Source organism: Artibeus jamaicensis, unplaced genomic scaffold (assembly GCF_021234435.1).
Source record: "Artibeus jamaicensis isolate MK-2021 breed Jamaican fruit bat unplaced genomic scaffold, CSHL_Jam_final contig_415, whole genome shotgun sequence".
NCBI lineage: Eukaryota > Metazoa > Chordata > Mammalia > Chiroptera > Phyllostomidae > Artibeus > Artibeus jamaicensis.
Window position 1 is genome coordinate 38,084,871 of NW_026521823.1, and position 19,207 is coordinate 38,104,077.

Consider the following 19,207-nt stretch of genomic DNA (forward strand, 5'->3'; position numbering starts at 1 on the left):
GCCCCAGGCTGACTGCTCTCCAAGGCAGAAGGAACCACGCACTTTAGATCACTCCCCTCCTCCACTGACTCTAAATCCAGGGTGTCTAAAGCTGTGTTCAGTCTTCCGTGGAGCGTGGGATGCTGATTCAGATGGCCTGGAGCTGATATCTAAAGAAAGTAGCAGCACGAGACATTTAGTGCAGGGCGTTTACCACAGCAGTTTGGTGCAGAGGTGCAGACTGAGGTTAAAATGGCACATCTGCTGGTGAGCGCGGACAATTGATTTTACGGAGCGGTCACAAGGTTTTTTTTAATTTGAAGTATGTTTGTAAGCCATATTTAACCTAAAAATACTAATCAGTCGAAATAGCTCTTAGAATGGCCCATAGGAAATGTTTGTTAAAGTAGAAGAAAGGTCCATACCCTTCTCATTCTACATTATTTCCATCGCGGTGGATGCGATTTCTAGGATCGCATCATGCCAATCCGTGCAGCCTTTTGCCTCATCTGGATGTTTAAAATTGGAGTTCTCTGCCCAAAATTTTCGGAAGGGCTTGCCTCCCTCCCTCCCTACACACACACACACACACACACACACACACATACATACACACACACACAAACCACAGGAGGCTCTTACCAGCACTTTGCCCCCTTCCGTGTGGGAGGAAAGCTTTCGGTCTTAACAGGATAAAAAGACTCAAGGGAGGAAGAAATTCAAGTTTAAATCTGCCTGTGGGCTTTGTGTCATGATAAAAACTGATCAGAAACAGTTGTTATAGTCACTCTGCTCTGTGTAGATTTTTTTTTAACTCTCTTTACTGGTCTTTAAAAGACGTCCTTCTGAGGTTCAGAGCTCCCCTCCTTCCTGCAGACAGAGGCGTAAGTCCTTTTGGAGGGAGTGAGACGGTTAGCTGCTATTCTTGGAGGTTGTAATTTTAAGGACCTGAAGCCAGGGACCATCTCTTAAATGCCTCTCATCTTGCCAAGTTCTCTAAAAGGGGTCTCTGGTCCTCTCTGAAGCGCTGACGTTCTGGCTATGCTGCCAGCGACGTGGCAGAAGGCAGAATTTTCCCACTCCACACGCAACCTTGTAACCCCGTGGATCCACACTTAGTTCTTAGCCCACGCTTCCGAAAACTTTCAGCCAACAGACATTATTAACCTGTGCTTGCGTTAGATAGGCAGAGCGTTCCAGAGAGATCTTGTGTGGAACAGATACTCTGAGTTTAATGAATAGACTGTGAAACCTCGGGCGTAAACGAGAACCCAGAATGAATATATTGCAAAAAGGAGAGAGGAGGGACCTCTTTCCAAGAGGTGGCCTGGGATGATTGCAAGGATGACCCGAACTCATCCTGGGGTCAGTTTATTGTCGCCAAAAAGACAGCTTGTGTTAGTCCGCCCAACCCGGTATAATTACAACATGCAGGCTTCTTTAGAATATTTGAGTGGCGTTTTCATGCCAGGTCGTGCTTCCCTTCATTTCTGTGAGCCCCTCAGTGGGTGATCTGGGATGAAGGAAGAGACCCTTGGCTTCATTTGAATCTGAATAGTGTTATGGAGCCTAAACTGGGCACTCCATGAAGGCCCCTCCCCTTTCTGTTACAGTGTTTCTGAGACCTCAGAGAAATTTGGAGTCTGTAGACCCACAGTTTACAATCCGGAGGAAGATGGAGCAAATGAGAGAAGAAAAGGAACTGGTGGAGCAACTCCGTGAGGTACCCAAGAAATGTTCTGTCCCAGGACCGAAGCAGCATCCTGTGGGGTCGGCTCCTGAGCAGCACCAGGCGTAGGGGACCGTCCGCCCTCCCTGAACTCTTTGCTTGCCCACAGGCCCACGGCTGTCGAAAATCCGGGTGTAGCTTTTGACGCTCCAAAAACGTAGCTACTTGCAGCCTGTTGTCCAGAAAGAAGCGTTGTCACTAACACCAACAGTTGATTAACACACATTTAGTCTGTAAGGTGTATCATGTGCTGTGTTCTCACTACAAAGTGAACTAAAGAAAATACATTTACAGAACTGTATGTATTTACCAGGAAAAAACCCACTTACAAGTGGGTCTATGCTATTCAAAGCTGTGTTGTCCAAGGGTCACCTCTATTTTTCAAAACTAGGCTTTGAAGCCTGGCAAACACACCTGGTTTCAAATCCAGCCAGGTCACCTTCTGGCTGTTTGATATCGGACAGGTCACTTCACATTCCTGAGGGTCAGTTTGTTCAAGTGTTAAAAAAAAAACCAAACAGTTCCAATGTCCCTTAGTGTGGTTTTTCGAGTAATACATGAGATAATGTAAGTAGAACTACTTAATGCATATATATATATATACACACACACACACACACACACACACACACACATACACGTATGGCTAGCATTGTTTTAATTCAGGCACACTTACAATAATGCACCATTATTCATTTACTTAATAATAGTATTCCATTAATTTAAAGATGTTTATACTTATGCCAGACTGGCAGGAACTTTTTAATCAGTCATTTACCAAATTATCTGAGTTCCCACCAAGAATGAAGTCTTGTGCTGGGTGACATTGAGGATTTTAAGCTCTGTCACGACAGGGATTGTGGCGAATGTTGGACCACTTTTTTGCATAAAAACGCAGGGAGGGGAAAGAAGTTTGTCCTCACTTTTAAATCGGCCTCTTGCTGCCTTGGGTTGGGCAGTGAATTTTGCCCTGTGATCCAGTGCAAAACTTCCAGTATCTTTTACAGATGGGATACTGACCCCTCTCATGATGTTGAAGCCCTGTACCAAACTCTCCTTTCACCATTCCTCCCAAGTTACATAAGAAAACCTCTGACCTTTTGGCCTCCAATTTGAATGCACAATTAACGTATAAGGTGTAAGAGGACATTGTGAGTCATGTACCTGTTCACATTTGTGGATTTTGTTAATTCTTTGGGGCAAATGCTACATTCTTTAAGAAACCCTTTGGTTGTCACCTTTTTCCTTTTTTAAAATACATTTCTAATTGAACATAAACCAGGAAATAATCCTGATCAGAGGAAAAGAGAAAATAGAGGAAGGCGGTAGGAACATAAGTCATTTTTTATCCCGCTGCTCAGAGCCCGCCACTGCCAACATTTTGGCTTCTGCCAGCCTTCCTGCCCCATTTCAGCTGCTTTCGAATCGCCAGCCTCTGGTAGGCAGTCTCGTGCGGCTGCGCAGTGGGGACGCGTTCTGGGATTCCAGTCGCCAGGTGGTGCCATTGTTGTGTGTACACGTCACGGAGCGCACGGCATGTAGCACACGGCACGTAGCGCGCTCACACAAGCCCAGCCGGTACTGCCTGCTGACCCCGGGCAGAACGGTGTGCGGGCCTGTTGCCCAAAGCAGCATCCTTCTGACCCTCCCACAGAGCATCGAGATGAGACTCAAGGTCAGCCTGCACGAGGACCTGGGGGCCGCGCTCCTGGACGGCGTCGTCCTCTGCCACCTGGTCAATCACATCCGCCCGCGATCTGTCGCCAGCATCCACGTGCCCTCACCAGCAGTGGTAAGTGACACCACGTAAACTAATGTTCCCGTGAAAGCAACTCTTTGGGGATGGGGCGGCTGGCTGAAGTGGCCAGTGGGACCCCAAGATCCCCCCTGCTGGGTCCCCAACCACTAGGAGAGCAGAAAGGAAAGGGCCCGAGGGAAGCAATGTTTTCACTGTGAAAAGGGAGACTGTTTAAATATGTAAATGACATAAAGGAATTTATTTCAAACACAAGGCAGACCCCACTAAGAGATCCCTGGTTGGGGCGCCGACTGTAAGACTTCAGCGACATGAAGATCCATTTGTCACAAAGGGTTACTCACACAGTGAGCAGGCTGTGGGAAAGGTTTCTTTTTTTTGGTTGGTGGTTTCTCTTCCGAACTGGATCTCTTTCCTTTGTTAATTATTTGGGATTTCATTGGAAAGCTCTGAAAACACGGGTTCCGTGTAAAAAATCATTAGTAACCTGTCAAGCCAGAGGTTGATTAGCCAACAATTCCTGGATCATTTATGGCGCTCAGAGGTGCGTTGGAGGTCCAGGGGGGCCACGGGGAATGTGAAGGTGAGTGGGACCCCTTAATGCCCTAAACATCCTGTCCCCTCTGTAGGGGACATTGAGCTGGCCTGTGGCTCCTCCCCCTCTATGTCTCTGAGCTTGTCACCATCTGGAAGAGGGCTGCTAAGTGGCATGTATGGTCAGGCAGCTGCGGGCGGGGGAGTCAGGGATGAACTTGTCTTTGACGCCCATGCAGGGTTCAGACAAACAAAGACAAGAATTTCTAGTCTAGTGTGTGTCTTCGGGAGTTATTTCACCACTCTCACCCTGATTTGCTTTCCCTAGTGTGGTTCTGTTCTTGTGAGGGTGAGATAAGGTAACACGGAGGATGGGCACAGGAACTCCAGCTGTTCTTATCCACAGGGCTTGCTGAGCAGATTTTCACGTTCAGAGCTGGGTCTCAAAGCACCACATTCCTGACAGGAAGGGATGGGAAATGCGTTTGGCCCGCCCTGGGCCTGTCTGCCCCTCCCCCGCCTCCAGGGCACCCTCACCTGGCCTGTTTGTCCTAATTTCTTTCCTTCCCTCTGATCTGATGATCCCATTTCAACGGCCAGTTTCCCTTTTACGCTATAAAACACATTTTTCCTTTGGAGAGTTTGGCTGCTTTTGCTTCAGGAAACATAAAGGGAGAAAGATCGGCTTGTCTTCTCTTTCGAGTCCACCCCAGCTGCCTTCCACTGGTCAGCAGGGCATTTCATCCTCTGCTGTGGGGTTTTTTCCTGGTAACTGCCCCCCCCCCCATCACCCTGTGCAGCTTCCTGGTGTGTTTCAAGGATGAGACCCAGACTACTGTAAGGTGGTCTGAGTTGTGTGCTGAGATCCCACGCTAGAATTTCCCCCAAATTGTATGGAAGGAACTATGAGTCCTCCGCTTCCAATTTAAACACACCATTGTTTTATAAGGGGTAAGAGGATGCCATGAATCATGTATCCATATACATTTGTATATTTTATTAATTCTTCAGGAAAAATGCTACATTTTCTTCGAAGTCCTTTGGTTTTCACCTTTTTTCTTTAAGTAAATTTTTCTATGAAAATATAATGAGAAATATTGCCTTACTGGGCAAAAAAAAAAAAAATCCCAGAAAATAGAGAAATCAGAAGAAAAAAAATCATTCCTTATCCCACTTCCCCAAGACAATCACTGTTAGCATTTCAGCTACTATGCCATTACCATTCTGCCTGTATTTAAGTTGGTTTTCAATCGAGAACATCTCATATGTATTAATTAGTAGTTTGTGAAATGTGTTATTAAAACCTAAGTATTTTCCCATGTCACTGAAATTCTTCCAAAATATTCATGTTTAGTGTAACAATGTAATAACGCATTTTACATGTAGCGTATTTTAGAAATGCAGGCTGTCACTAAATGTGCACTTGCTGGAAATTCTTCGGCCAGCACCTTGATGCCTCTTTGACCAGCCCAGGCCCTGGTGGCCTGGTGGCTGCTGCCTCTGCTCCCTGGTCTCCTTGGCACTTACATTATTCTTCCTCCTTGTAACAACCTCCTCCTCCCACTGCCTGGAGGGAGGAGGTTGAACTTGTTAACATCTCAAACTAGACCAGAACTGAGCAACCATGAGCTCGGTGTCTCTCGGTGTCACAGGTGTGTCTTAGCACCAGGTGAAAACCCTGAGGCATGGTGACCGCTTGGTCAGAGCGGACTTGGGGGGGGCGCCTTTGTACCCGGGTGACCGCCAGCATTAAGCTTGCTCACTTCTCATTCACAAGACCGGTGCTGTCCATCTTCCGTGCCAGGCTGGGGGACGCAGTGCCCAGTAGAGTCGCTGTCACTGTCAGTGTGCCAGAGGTGCCTTAAAGCGGGTTTCCTCAGTCGTGGACAGTTTGGTGACTAACCACGGGCCTCCCGGTTGGTGTGACGTGTGTAACTGCCCGTTCTTTGAACTTCTGTGTTTGCAGCAAGTGCTCTTCTAACGGAAAGTAGGCAGCGGCCTTAGTGGGGCCCTTCCTCACTTTCCGAAGGAGGGAGATGGTCTTCATGGAGCTTGAAACACACTCTCGTTGACTTTGCTGGGCTGACCTCAGTATTTGGAATGGGGTTGAGCATCTTTGGGGTTTTACGGAGAAGACACAAACATCATATGTATTCAACGTCCGGAAGAATACAACCCAGAATAATAGTAACTCTTATCTCTAGGTGGACATTTCTGGATAAAGAAGTTTCTTTGTGCTTCTATATTTTTCTTCAGTAAACGTGTATTGTCCATTTAGAGAGTTTAAACTTTAATGTGTTACTAAAATTATTTTTTTAGTAATTATTTCTGCATTATTTGCATTACAGCCAAAGCTTAGCATGGCCAAATGCAGAAGAAATGTGGAGAACTTTTTGGAAGCATGCCGAAAATTGGGAGTGCCAGAGGTAACGCCAAACTTCTTCAAAAATAACCATGTTTCAGTAAAGATTTTATTTAATATGCGTTTGAACCCACTGAACAGATAATACAACTTTGTACATCCTTTTTCACCTCAGTCTTCCTAAAGGAGTAATATTAAATAAGTCATAAAATTTTAGCTTAAATGGCTCTATTGCAATGAAATAAAAAAAAGTCTTAAAGCAGTATGGTCAGGAAAAAGGGGAATATATATAATTTCTTTAAGACTTTGGAGTGAGTGTATAATTCCAGACTTGAAAAAACAGAACATTTACTGAGCTCCATTATCTCCTCCAAGAGCTAAAGTTGCCACAGCCTCAGCGAGCCTGCCGATCAGGCCCCGAGGGTAGTTTTAGAGCTGATGGTTTTCCTCATTAAAGCTCTTAAGCGGAGCACAGCTGCAGTTGACTCCTAATTTGTTGGTTTTCATTTCCTATACTTGCATTTTGGGTACGAGGATCAAACTGATCAGCATTAAAAACATGAATTTTATTATTATTAATCATTACCGTTAATAATAATAATGTGTGTGTGTGTTGCTTTATGGTTTGTTAACTGTTTGCGTTTACATTTCCCCCTTCAGGCTGCTGTGGCCTGGTTGGGCGGGTCCCCACAAGCCCCGCCCAAGTCTAGTTTGCCCCTCCTCTTTCTGGCAAGTGAAGCCCCAGCCTTTGCTACTAGTGACATAAGGCAGTTTCTTAGGGAGGCATGAACCAGTGCCCTCAGATGTGGGGGTGCTTTGAGAAGTTTTTAATCCCTGTGATAAACACAGGGATTTTGGACAAATGGACAAATTCTATTTCTTGAAATTTCTTCTATCTTTTCTAATGTTCTAGGACTCAGGTATCTGCAGACTCTCATGAGATACTGTTTTTGAGTATGGGAGGAAATTACATTGTACTCCATGATGGGAGTGAGTTACTGTAGTTGGGAAAGGCTTGTCTGCCTGTCTCCCTGCCTCTGGCCTTCCCTCCCCCCGCTTCTTCCCCACTTTCTTCCTTCCTTTCCTTCTTCCTTCCTTATCTCCCTAATTTTCAGTTTGGTGGTAGGTTCATGATGAGCTTCTTATCTATTTGAGGAAAATAATTATTAAAACATCGTTAATTCAGAGATGTTACAGCAATAAAAAGAAGCTTACAAATTATTTTTTTAAAGAGTATAATCATTGTATATGGACTAAATGTCTTTGTGGTCAATTCAGATGTCTTTCAACAATGTTAATCTGTGTATCTGTATGGTATGTGTACGTTTTAATATTGCTTTTACATTCTTGGCTTCAGATACTTGTGACATTCTTATACACATGGCGTTTAAAGTAATTTCATTCTGTCATGGGCTAATAAGATTTCCCGTGTATGAATGAAAACTGTCACGCCGAGTGAGGTGGTGAATTACTCACGTCTGTGCCAGAAAGCGCTCCTGAGTTACTACCGAGCCCCTTGTGGTCATCCAAACTGAAATGGAACTGCACGCCATCATTTATTGTGAGCAAAGACTGGTCATTTTGATTTCCTTCCAAGGTGGGCAGATGGAGATTACAAAAATGCAGAGAAACACTTATTACAATTTTCAAAGGGTGCCTCTTGCACTGGTAGGCATCCCATAATTCCTGAGAAGAATTACGAGGAGTGAAGGACTTTGTGCCAGTAACCCACTGAGGCTGTTTTCGAAATTGCTTTTAGGATTTGAGGTGATTTTTCAGTTTTCCTCGTGTACGTGTGTGTGCATGTGTGTTCATGTGCTTGTATATTAATCCTGATGCGTAGTCCAAGTGCATTTTACTGGTGACCAAAGTCACATTAGATTCATCGCTGGGAGAAAAAAGGTCTGGTGGTTAGTTTTAGTTAGCAGTGAAACTTCTTTAGCAAGACACGTTAAAAGAAGGAAGGAATATTCTAGTGGAAAACTAGGCATTGCGGATTGGGAGGCAGTGGGCGGGTCCTCCTGCTTTCCCCTCTCACAGAATGGAGGAGGGATGAGTTACTGGAACTGCAGAAACGTTTTCACTAGGAGTATGGTATGGGGTTGGGGGAGGGGGAAGGACACCTTCCCTCTTAGATAGATGCATTTCTTTCTCTAGTTAAGAGGGTTGGCGTTTTGAGTGCATACATGCGGCATGCTACAATCAGTCGTTTACGCTAAAAATGTAGGTATAGCGCCAGTCTAACTGAAGAAATTCTCTGCCTGCAGTCAGACATTTAAAAAGACTGATACCAGTGGAACGGAACTGAGATCCTAGAAATAAACCCACGTGTATATGGGCAAGTAATTTTCGACAAAGGAGTGGAGACCATACAATGGTACAAAAAGCCTCTTCAGTAAATGATGCTGGGAAAATTGGAAAGCTGCATGCAAAAGGATGCAGCTACACTACTGTTTGTCTCCACGTACAACAATTAAGGTGATCAAAGACGTAAGCATAAGACCTGAAACAATAAATTACATAGAAGAAAACATGGGTACTAAGCTTACGGACCTTGGTCTCAGAGAGGATTTTAGGGATTTGACCTCAAAAGCAAGGGAAGTAAAGGCAAAATGAATGGGACTCGATCAAACTGAAAAGCTTCTGCACAGCAAAGAAAAAGAAAAGAAAAGAAAGAGCCAACAAAACAAAAAAGTCAACCACCCGAAGGGAAGAAGATATTTGCAAACAACAGCTCCGACAAGGGGTTAATATAAGAAATACACGTAAACACCAAACAAACGACCCAATTAAAAAAACGGGCAGAGAACCTGAACAGACACTTCTCTGAGGAAGACAGACAGTTGGCCAACAGATACATGAAAATCAGGGAAATGCAAATCAACTACAATGAGATACCACCTCACACCTGTCCGAAGGGCTGTTAACAACTGGACAGTTGATAACAGGTGTTGGAGAGGTTGTGGGGTGAAGGGAACCCTCATTCCCTGCTGGTGGGAATGTAAACTGGTCCAGCCCACTGTGGAAGACAGTGTGGAGGCGCCTCAAAAAATTAAGAACAAAGTTACCGTATAACCCAGCAACCCCTCTTCTGGATAGCTACCCGAAACACTGGAAAACGTTTATTTGCAAAGCTTTATTCACGGGGGCCCAGACATGGAGGCCACCGAAGTGTCCTTTGTTAGAGGACTGGGTAGGGAAGATGTGGGGTATATATGCAATGGTGCACCACTCAGCCAGGAGGACAGATGGAGTGCTGCCAGCTGTGACAACACGGATGGAACTTGAGAATCTCTTGCTAAGCAAAATAAATCAGACAGAAAGAGTTAAGAACCATACGATTTCACTCAGAGGTGGGTTATAAAACTGAAAGCAAAAAATGAACAAACAAGAAAAACAAACTCACAGCTGCAGAGAACCGTGTGGCGGTGCCTGGAGGGAAGAGGGTGCGGGGCGGGGGTGAAGGGTAAGTGGGGTTCAATGTGTGGCGGTGGAAGAAGGACCTGAATTCGGGCACACAATGCACTGTGTAGATAAGGCACCAGAGCATCGTTCACTGGAAACCTGTGTGATTTTGTTAACCAGTGTCACCCATCACTTTAATTTAAAAAGAAAAAGACTTATCTAAAAGCAGAAGACCCGTAACATTACACTTTTCTTATTAGCATGAGACTTAAAATTTGGGTAACGAAATATTCGTTGCCTTCCCAGCAACAAGCAGTTAATTCTTCCTAATTTTCGGGCTTCTCCTGCTTTCCTGTCTATTTATAACTTATACATCACAGAGACCTTGAGTTCTGTCTTTTTTAACTAAATATCTAATGGACAACAACACGTCATCCTGTAGAGACTGGGAGGTGACAGGTGTGCTCGGAGCCGAACATCGTTGCCCTTGGGAACAGCAGGACAGCCTGAGACCGCAAGCCCCGGTCCGGGTGGGCAGCGTGTGTTGACGTGGGTGGAACGTGGTTAGGGAGCAGATTCAGTGACATTATCACATACAAAGTAATGCAGCGGGCTGTTCTGTTGTGGTTGTGGCTTACTGCATTTTCTCTAGGGGTCCCACGGACGTGTCCCCAGGAGCCTCCCTCAGGGGTGGCCAGGCTCCCTAACACCCGTTGCTGTGAGCTGCAGCAGAGCAGCTCTGGCAGGGCTGACCGGTAAGCACAGCTGCCGTCCGAGTCGCACGGTGCAGGCGTCCGGTTGTTTGCAGGTTTGGGTGCGCAGAGAGGTAACGGAACTCCAGACCTCTGCTCTTCGTGACACTGGGATAAGTCTCACCAGGGATCCTTGGGTCTCAGGATACCCTTGAGTCTCAGCCCAGGGGCAGGGATCGTGGGGTTGGAGCAGTGGACGCTGCAGACGGAAGCTGGGAGATGGGTTCTGGGGAAGTTCTGTGAGAGTGGCCACAGGCCTGTTTCCGTCCACTGCGAAGGATCCGGAGTGAGGCAGAGGCTTGGTGAGGATGCCAGGGAAAGCTCGTTGAAAGTGGAGCAGAGACCTCACCCACAGGGTTTCTTTTTCAGTACAGGAGTCACGGTTTCTGCAGAGAGTAATTGCAGCCGGTCACTCCCCTTCCCGCTGCTTATTCCTTGGGTTTGGGGTTTTCGTATTGTTGGGGGCCAGTCCCTCCTGTAAAAGGACGCAGATGGGATGAGCCTAACTTGAAGAACGAGTGCAGAGTTCCCATCTGTGAGCAGGGGGAGGGGAGCGCAAGGTTGGGGGTTCAGTGGCCGTGCCTGTGCCATGCACTGGTGAACTTGGAGCACACTTGACTGTTGACTGGGAACTAGCTAACTCGGAGCAGTTAAGCGTTGACTGAGAACTAGCTCACTTGGAGCAGTTAAGCGTTGACTGAGAATTTGTAGGGCATCATCTCAAATACTGTTGAGGATTCTTTTTAAGTGTAAATTTCTTACCGCTTTTTTATTTTGCTTTTTGTCTTTTAAATTTACTGGGGTGACATCGGTTAATAAAATCATGCATACCACTGTTGGGGGTTTGAGTAAATATGTTATTACCATACTGTGAGGAAGCCCAGGCCGTTTCCTGAGCTGCACTCGGAACTGGAAGCAGCAGAGCTGGTGTTTGAACTGGTGTCTGTGCCCGTGCAGAGCCCGCCCTCTCCCGCACACACAGGCTCCTGCGTTGGAGCTCCCTGTCTGCACGGTGCAGGCATTGGACAGAAGCAGGGATTTAAACTGCATTCCCTGGCGGAGCCTTTGACTCTCTTTGCACGGCCTGCCCAGGAGGCGAGGCACAGCCCCGTGCCAGTCGGCAGATCACTCCCAGTCCCTGGCTACAGCCAGAGCTGTTCTCTTTTGCCTGCAGCATATGTTGCATTTCCATCCAGGTTTTCCTTTAGGGGAAGAAGCAGCATCGTCATGCTAAACATAGTTTGAGAATCACGGGCCCCAAGGTCTCTGAGCTCTCACACCCCTGGAAGCTCAGTCACAATCTGCAGCCCCATAACTGCTTCCCTCCACCACCACCGGCTACTTGGCTGCAGGAGAACAGCCACCAGGTCCCACGTCACGGCATCATCCTGCCGCCCCTTGTAGTGTTGTGCCAGGGGTCAGACTTCGCAATTGTCTGTGACCCCTGGCGCAAGCTTCAACCCGACCTTGAAGTTGCCTCTACCCTCAGTGGGCTTCCAATTTCTTCAGGAACTATTCTTTCTTTTGCCCAAGAATCTGACTCCAGTTGAGCCTGGGGGTCACGAGGCTTATTGACATACTGAGGCTTCCTTTGCCTTTTCTGAGTCAGCTTGGCCATTTCTGGCCCCTGACCTTGATAGAAGCCCCTGACTTCATGGTTGGCTATTGTGGGTTTCGAAATGGATCCAGATATAGGGCTATTGTAGTGTTGACTCTAGTGAAGAGAAATCTCTAATTTATAAAACATGAAAAGTATTAAAAAGTAGGTATTTATTTGGTTCACTAGGGAAATTCTTCTGTTCGATTTTAAAAAGCAGCTTTGGCCCCACACCTCTTTGAGGAGCAAGGTCTTTCCTTAATTTAACAGACTTGCCCTCTGTGCATGAGAAGGGAGCCGAGACTGGACATGCACTTTGTTGTTGGACACAGCACCTGGGCTGTGGCCGGTAAGACAGCCCGGCCATCCTCTGGTGACTGTGGTTTCTGCCCCCAGTAACGAGCGTTGGCGGCTGCACTGGCCTCCAGGGACTCGAGTATATTCACTGCGTTTCTCACTGCCTGGCAGTAATTACTGGTGCTTTGTAAATCCATGGCAGCCTTTTGCCTCTTTAAATTCCCTTCCTTTTTAGTATTTCCCTGTTTTGATTTTAAGGGAGAAAATAGTGTAACCTCTGTACCCCTCTCGTTAAGACTGAAATGGGGTCCGCAGACTCCCCGGTTCCCCAGCAGTTGTAGCTGATTCCCATCGTAGCTTCCTTGTGGAGGACGGAGGATGCCTGGTGGACACTGAGAGCGGCCCTCGGGGCAGAGTGCCCGTGCTCCCTGCAGGAGGACAGTCCCCAACCCGCACCTTTTCCTTTAGGGATCGCAATGTAATTCAGACAGATCGCCATGGACTGTGAGTCTGGGCCCAGCCTGAGTTAGTCTGAATGAAGCCCACATCATGGATATCACGAAATTGCTTCTGGGAGCTGAAGGATGGGGCGCCTTGCCCACCTGCTGAATGGGTGCACTTCACACTGCAGAGGCGGCCGACTCGGGCTCTCTGGTGCAGCTGCTGGGGTGCGGGCCAGACAGGTTCCATAGGGTGTGGGGGGATTATAGAAATGCACACTGGACGTAGAAGGATTTGCGTTTGACCTGGAAATACCACGTCTGTTGAAGTCACATTTTATTTGGTGAGTGCCTTTTGTCTTCCGTCTGTTTTGCTCGTATTTCACTGGCTAAGCACATTGCAATAGAAAATTTGTATTGCAATAGAACGTGTCTCTTAGCGCTCTCTCCCTCTGTTAATCTTTGACTGGCATCTTTCTCCCAGTGAAATCCGGTCTATGCGTACATGTTTTAATGCTTGGGAAGATAACAGTGGTAGCTTGGTTCTTCCAAATCTACTGGGAACAGACACAGTCTCAGTAGATATAACGTGATGTATTGTCTTAAAAAATCTCTTGTTGATACCTTCATAAATTAAAATAAGATGAGAATGTTCTTAGTGTCCTTCAGCCCAGGTAATATGATAGTATCCCTCCCAACCTGAGGCATCAGAAGATACAAGCAAGACAAAAGTCTACTTTGAAATCATCTTGCAGTTGCTTTGTGATTTATATTTGCATAACAATGAAGGCAAAACACAGGGCAATATTGTATCAAAGTATGTCATAAAATATATACTATCTATATTTTAAATGCTTTGCATAATTTATAAATAAAGCAGCACTTATGAAATGTATCACAAATACCTTCAGTCCTTGTTTAATTTGGACACAAAACCATGACTTCCTTCTTACCAAGGTAGCGACTACAATCAGTGTGAATTTTAAGCTGTTGTTGTGCCTGACTCAGGAATTCAGACTGTCTGCTTCTCGGCAGTAGCGGGCACCTGAAGGTGGAATCGACGGACTGAGCTTCTCATTTTTGCATTTAATTGATAAAATACGAGCTCTGCCTCCTTGCGTGGTGGCTCTAAAGTAGGCAAAACCTGCGGGGGGACCTCAGCCCGCACAGCCCGCCAGCCCCACACCCGTTTCATGGTGAAGAAATTCACACGATAACCTGCGTGGGAGTGCACTTTCTCTGTAACCTCTTAGCTAATAAGTCTCCCCAGTTTCCATGTGTCGCTGCAAAACCATGAAACTTGCTGTTTGACACGTGGAGAGACCTAATTAATGCATTAAGAGGAGAGTGAGGAAAAGTGCGGGTGAAACTTCAAAGTTTATATGTATATGTTTTTGTTAGTAAGGTTAAGACCTAAATGTCCCAAGTGAAAACCTCTGATTTGATGCCATCAGTGAGCACATGATGCCCCTTGAACATTAAAAACTGCTGAATGCCAGAATGATGTATAAATTGCAGAACGTTCTGTCCCTTCCCAGGGAGGTTGGGGGTGAAGGGTCCCTGTTCTGCTCTCACAAAGCACATTGGGCGTGCTGCTGCTACTTTGGAATGAGGACAGAAATCTTTGATGAGGGACAGGTTCCGCCCGCTCGCAGTAGGCGGCAGCTCTGGCTGTTCGCTAGTAACCAGAAGTGTGTGCTTCTCTCCAGCTGCTCCACTCGGTTTTAACGCTGTGCACTGTCTCTTTCTGTCCTGACGGCTGCCCTCGGAATAGGCTGACCTCTGCTCTCCGGGTGACATCCTGCACTTGGACTTTCGTCACATTCGAAAGACCGTTGACACTCTGCTGGCCCTCGGGGAGACACCCCCACAACCAACTCCTGTCCTCCGCGCCAGGGACCTTCTGAGCCTCTTTCTTGTCCATGTCCTGTGTGTAGTGCTGATCTATGTCACCTACCGCTGCAGCGCCCTGGCCACATAGCATCCTGGGCACTCTGCGTGCGCTCTGGCCCCGTCCCTCCTCCACCTGCGCCTTTGCCTCGCAAACTCCCATCCCTGCTAGCCCTTCAGTAGCCTGTCCAGTGTGGAGGCCGAACATCCACAAATCCGATTTTCCAAAAGCACAAGCCCCAGTGGAGTGCTGTCCCATTAGGTAACTTACTGTAAAACGAGGACGACAGTGTGTTTGTACCTCTCGCTACCTCATGCTTCCTCATCCACGCGGTGCCATTGGTCCCTCCTCTCCCGCCCGGTGGGATTCACTGCCCTGGGCAGCGTGCAAGAAGCTTCCAGAGCAGGAGCAAAGGGGAATATGAAAATCATTCCTTTGCAGTGTTTTAAGTAGAATCCAACCTAATTTGGGACTGGGCAGTTGAGCTGCAGGGGAGACAAACAAACAAAAAAAAACCCACTGCATTTTGGCCCAGTTCGGTCCATACAAATCTTTAGTAAAAGCACAACTGACCGAGTTTAAAAATTCCATGTGGAGGATGACCGCTTTGCTGACCATTCAGCGGGATTCCTCACTGTTTCCTCTAGTGGCAGCCGCAAGGGGACCCAGGGAGGGGTGCCGCCCACTTCTGCCCTGAGTCAGCCTAGGGCCCTGCTGCTCCAGACAAAGCTGTCCGCCTGCCTGCCTGCCTTTGGGGCAGAAGGGAGACCAGGGAAGGGAGAGGCTGTCTCCGTCAGAGCGCCCCCTGGAGGATTCGCTTGCACACCAATTCCCACATGTCTTTGCTGCTTGCTCTGAGTTAGCCTCTTGCAGGCTCTTAGAAAAGCACTTTCCAGAAGAGAGGTCTATTTTTACATACTGTAATGGCTCATTTTGGCTTTTGCTACGCCCCATCGTCACAGCAGGTCCAGAATATAGGATGGATTTGACTGTATTTGTTTTCAAATAAAGCTGTGAGTCATGGAACATTCTTGGCCCTGGGGCTTGAGTTACGGTGGCAGGAGCCAATGATAAGATTGTTCTTATTTTGGAACTGTAATGTCTCCAGTGAATTCAAATGTCCTTGTAACCTTGTTAGCAAGCTGCTTTTCTTTTTAAGTAAGCTTAAAGGATTATATATTAATTATCAATGTGTCTGCTGCGGGGCCATCTGATCAGCCTGTAATTAAAAGGTAAAACCAGTAGAATATTGTCTAGGCCAAGATATTCCTTGTTCTGGGGGGTCTTTTTCTAATATGAGAAGGCCCTACCCCAAAGTTAACACGGTCTCCCCTATTTTTCAGTCTGTACCTGCTGCTAAATAATGTTCATTAAACTGGGGAGCTGATGGAGTTAACTCCGTCAAGATAAATTCCTAGTTCACTAAGATGCAAGGGGCCTTCCCAGATGGCTACAAAGACGGTAACTTTGTTTTCACGAACAGGTCCATGAATCCAGGAGCGTCTATTTGTAAAGATTCTTTGTTGCTGAGTCAGCTGAGAGTTTCTAACGGGAGGCGTTCTCTATGTGATAATGTCTCCAGTTAACGGAGCCTCTTCCTTCCGATGTTGTGTTGGTCGGTGACATACAGGGTGTGTGGACGTGCCCGAGTGGACCTCGGCCGTGTGTGAACATGTACTGAATTGCCTTTGGTGCTCTCTTGTACCCTTCAGTCTGTAACGAAATAAAGTCCCTTTGTACCACGTCTGCGGAGCCCCCTGCGCCGTAAGCTGCCTAATAAACACATTTCAGGTGACTGTTCCGCGTGTTTCTCGGCGGTGCGTGTGTCCGCGCACACCCAGAGTGGCGCTGGGTGTTTCTCCTCAGCCCTGCAAGGCGCTCGGGCCTCCCGTCCACGGTCGCCACTGCTGGTTTCTGCTGCTTCTTTCTGGGGGCGGCCGAGGCGGAGAAGAGAGACGCCTCACTGTGCGGCCACCCGGGAGGAGACGTCAGTAAAACTCGAGTAGACCAACCACGTGAGAGCAGATGTAATGTTCCGTGTTGACTTGCCATTGTTCCCAGCCTGCATTCTGATTTTCAGTTGGAGTCTAAAGTAGTCTTTGGGCACACTTTCATCCCTCACGTCACGACTGGGCCTGCACCCTGACCTGCGGCTGCGCTCGGCGTCTGTCCGGTGGCACTTTCTCATGCAGTGGCACGGCAGCCAGCAGAACGCAGTGAGTTCAGCCCTTTAGACAAAACTTCCAGCGACCTGTCTCGCCCCTTATCAAGCTGTTCACTTCTGTGCAGCGTAGTAAGCCCGTCCCTGGTGCTTCCCCAAGCTTCCCTGGCGCCAGCCCCTTGTCCCCGCGTGATGTTGCTGTCGCCGTGTGCTGGGGAGCCGGGCCGCTGCCTCGTCCCCTGAGAGATGGTCAGGGGCGGAGCTGTGAGGTTATGTGTGCAAACTAGATCTCCCTCATCGGATGAGAAAGAACATTTTTTTTCAGCATGTCCTTCCCACGCCTGATAAAAAGAACCAAGTATTTATTTACATTTTCTTTTTGAAACAGAAAGTTCTCTTTCTCTAGTTCCTTTGCCCGGTGGCACATCCGCTTTCAGTGCCAGGATTTCCACAACGTGTGACGACTGGTTCCTCTTAGTTTCCTCTATGTGTGGATTCGTGGTTTGGACCGAGCTTACTGTCCTCCGGGAGAGATGCTCATGAAATGGGGTGGGTGACGGAGGGGGGGGGGGGGCCTGTGAACTCAGAAGGAAGGCAACTGAGCAGGAATTTCTTCAAGGAGGGTAGAGAAGGAAAGGCCCTTGGTGTGCTGATGCCACTGTGAGTGGGAAATTATAATTTACACCTGCCCCACCGTAAGAATAAAAGGTGCTTTTCACTCTCAGCGTAAAGGTGATGGACTATGGATTAGAATTTCAGGAGCCTGAAGTGAGTTCATATTACAGGAAAAATATTTTGGTATGGTTTTATCCAGGGGCTTTGTCTTCTTTAAATGAGGCTTCAGATTCTGAAATTAGTTCTCAGTAACAATCAGGTATGTAGACTCTGTGCTTTTTCCCTCTTTGATTGCCGGGGCCCGGCTGGTTCCTTGGGTTTTGGCCACAATCTGGTTCACGCCAGTGTTCACTGCTCCATCGCTCCAACACCAGTGGCTCAGTGTTCGTGCGCGGCCCACAGCAGGCCTTGGCTGTGAGACAGTGACCGTGACAGACCGCCCTGTCCTCAGAAACCTGTGGCCTAAACTGGGAATCAGACCTGGTTTCTGTAAAGTGCTCGGTAGTAAATGCTTGAGGTTTTGTGGGCCAGGCCGGTTCTGCTGTGACTGCCGATGATTTGCAAGTGAACGGGAGTGGCAGCATTTCAGTAAAACTTCATTATGGAACAGGCTGTGGGCTGGGTTGGTGGGCAGGCCGACGTTTCCGGACCGCGGATGTAGCGGACCCAGCGGACCAATACAGAGGGATGCGGCGCGGGGCGAGGACTGTGGCGGGTCAGGCACATGACTCGGACCTGACGGTGATGGGGTGGGGGAGTGGGCAGGTGGTCTGTGGAGCCCCCTGGACCCCGAGACCTGGGAGAGATGTGGGCGTAGCCGGGGCAGGTGTGCGGGTAGGGAGGCGAGGGGGGCCTGGACGGCAGCCTGGTGGGGAGGCGGGAGGCCGACGGACAGAAAGGAGCCGCCTCTGCCTGGGCGTGGTGGGCGTGGTCCCCTGGAGCAGAGCAGGAACGTGAAGTCTCTGACATCCAAACACTGTGGACCATCACATGTCAGGCTGCAGCCGGCCTAGCGCCAGGGATTCACATTTTACAAGCAGACAGAACGAGATGAGGTGGCCGCCGGGAAGGACGTCGCTTTGCCCAGCAGTTGGCCTGGGAGGCGGGCGGGCAGCTGTTGGGGGTTGAGGGAGACAGAAGAGAGGAGAGCCAGGCGGTGATGGTGGCGGTGGGCTGCCTGCTCCTGTGACGTATTTCCTGCCAGAACGAGCTGTCTGTGCCTCCGTGTGACAGCCGAGTGGCAGAGCTAATGCCTTTCACCAAGCCGGGGGTTCTTGGGTCCCCCCACCTGACGTCGGTTGTGTCAGGTTTGCCTGGATAGCACTCTGAGGGGCCGGAGCCTCTCCTGTCTCGTGGGCTCAAAACGGACGCACTGGTTGTTGATCACAGGCGTCCCGGGAAGCAGCACGACGTCTGGAAGGAGCCTGACCTGCAGTCGGAGAGTTCAGATCCTAGTTCTAGTGCTGACCAGCTGTGTGCCCTCAGCGAAGCTACTTAAGTCACCTCTCTCCACCCCAGTTCCCCTCCGTGTAAAGTGAAGGTACTGTATCGATCTTAGAAAGTTGTTGTGAAGAAATAACCAGTGCACACCTGTGTCCATGCCAGGCGCCTAGGACGCACCCAGGAGGTTGACGCTGCATTTCGTCTTTCCGGTCGGCCTGCCTTGGGCAGCCCTGTGCGCCAGGGTCC

At 48.3% G+C, this 19,207-nt stretch overlaps 1 protein-coding gene across 4 annotated transcripts in view; it reads left to right on the forward strand.

Annotated features, from left to right (window-relative positions):
• Positions 1-19,207, forward strand: part of LRCH1 (leucine rich repeats and calponin homology domain containing 1) — a 149,691-nt gene that overhangs the window by 126,598 nt on the left and 3,886 nt on the right. For 2 of the 4 annotated variants that reach the window (XM_037129510.2, XM_053665466.1), the window contains exons 16-18: positions 1,593-1,702; positions 3,363-3,500; positions 6,347-6,424. In XM_037129510.2, the coding sequence (XP_036985405.2) occupies positions 1,593-1,702; positions 3,363-3,500; positions 6,347-6,424 (326 nt within the window). Of the gene's footprint in view, positions 1-1,592; positions 1,703-3,362; positions 3,501-6,346; positions 6,425-14,625; positions 17,389-19,207 lie in introns of those variants that run through there. The other 2 variants (XM_037129495.2, XM_037129501.2) reach the window with 2 other exon arrangements.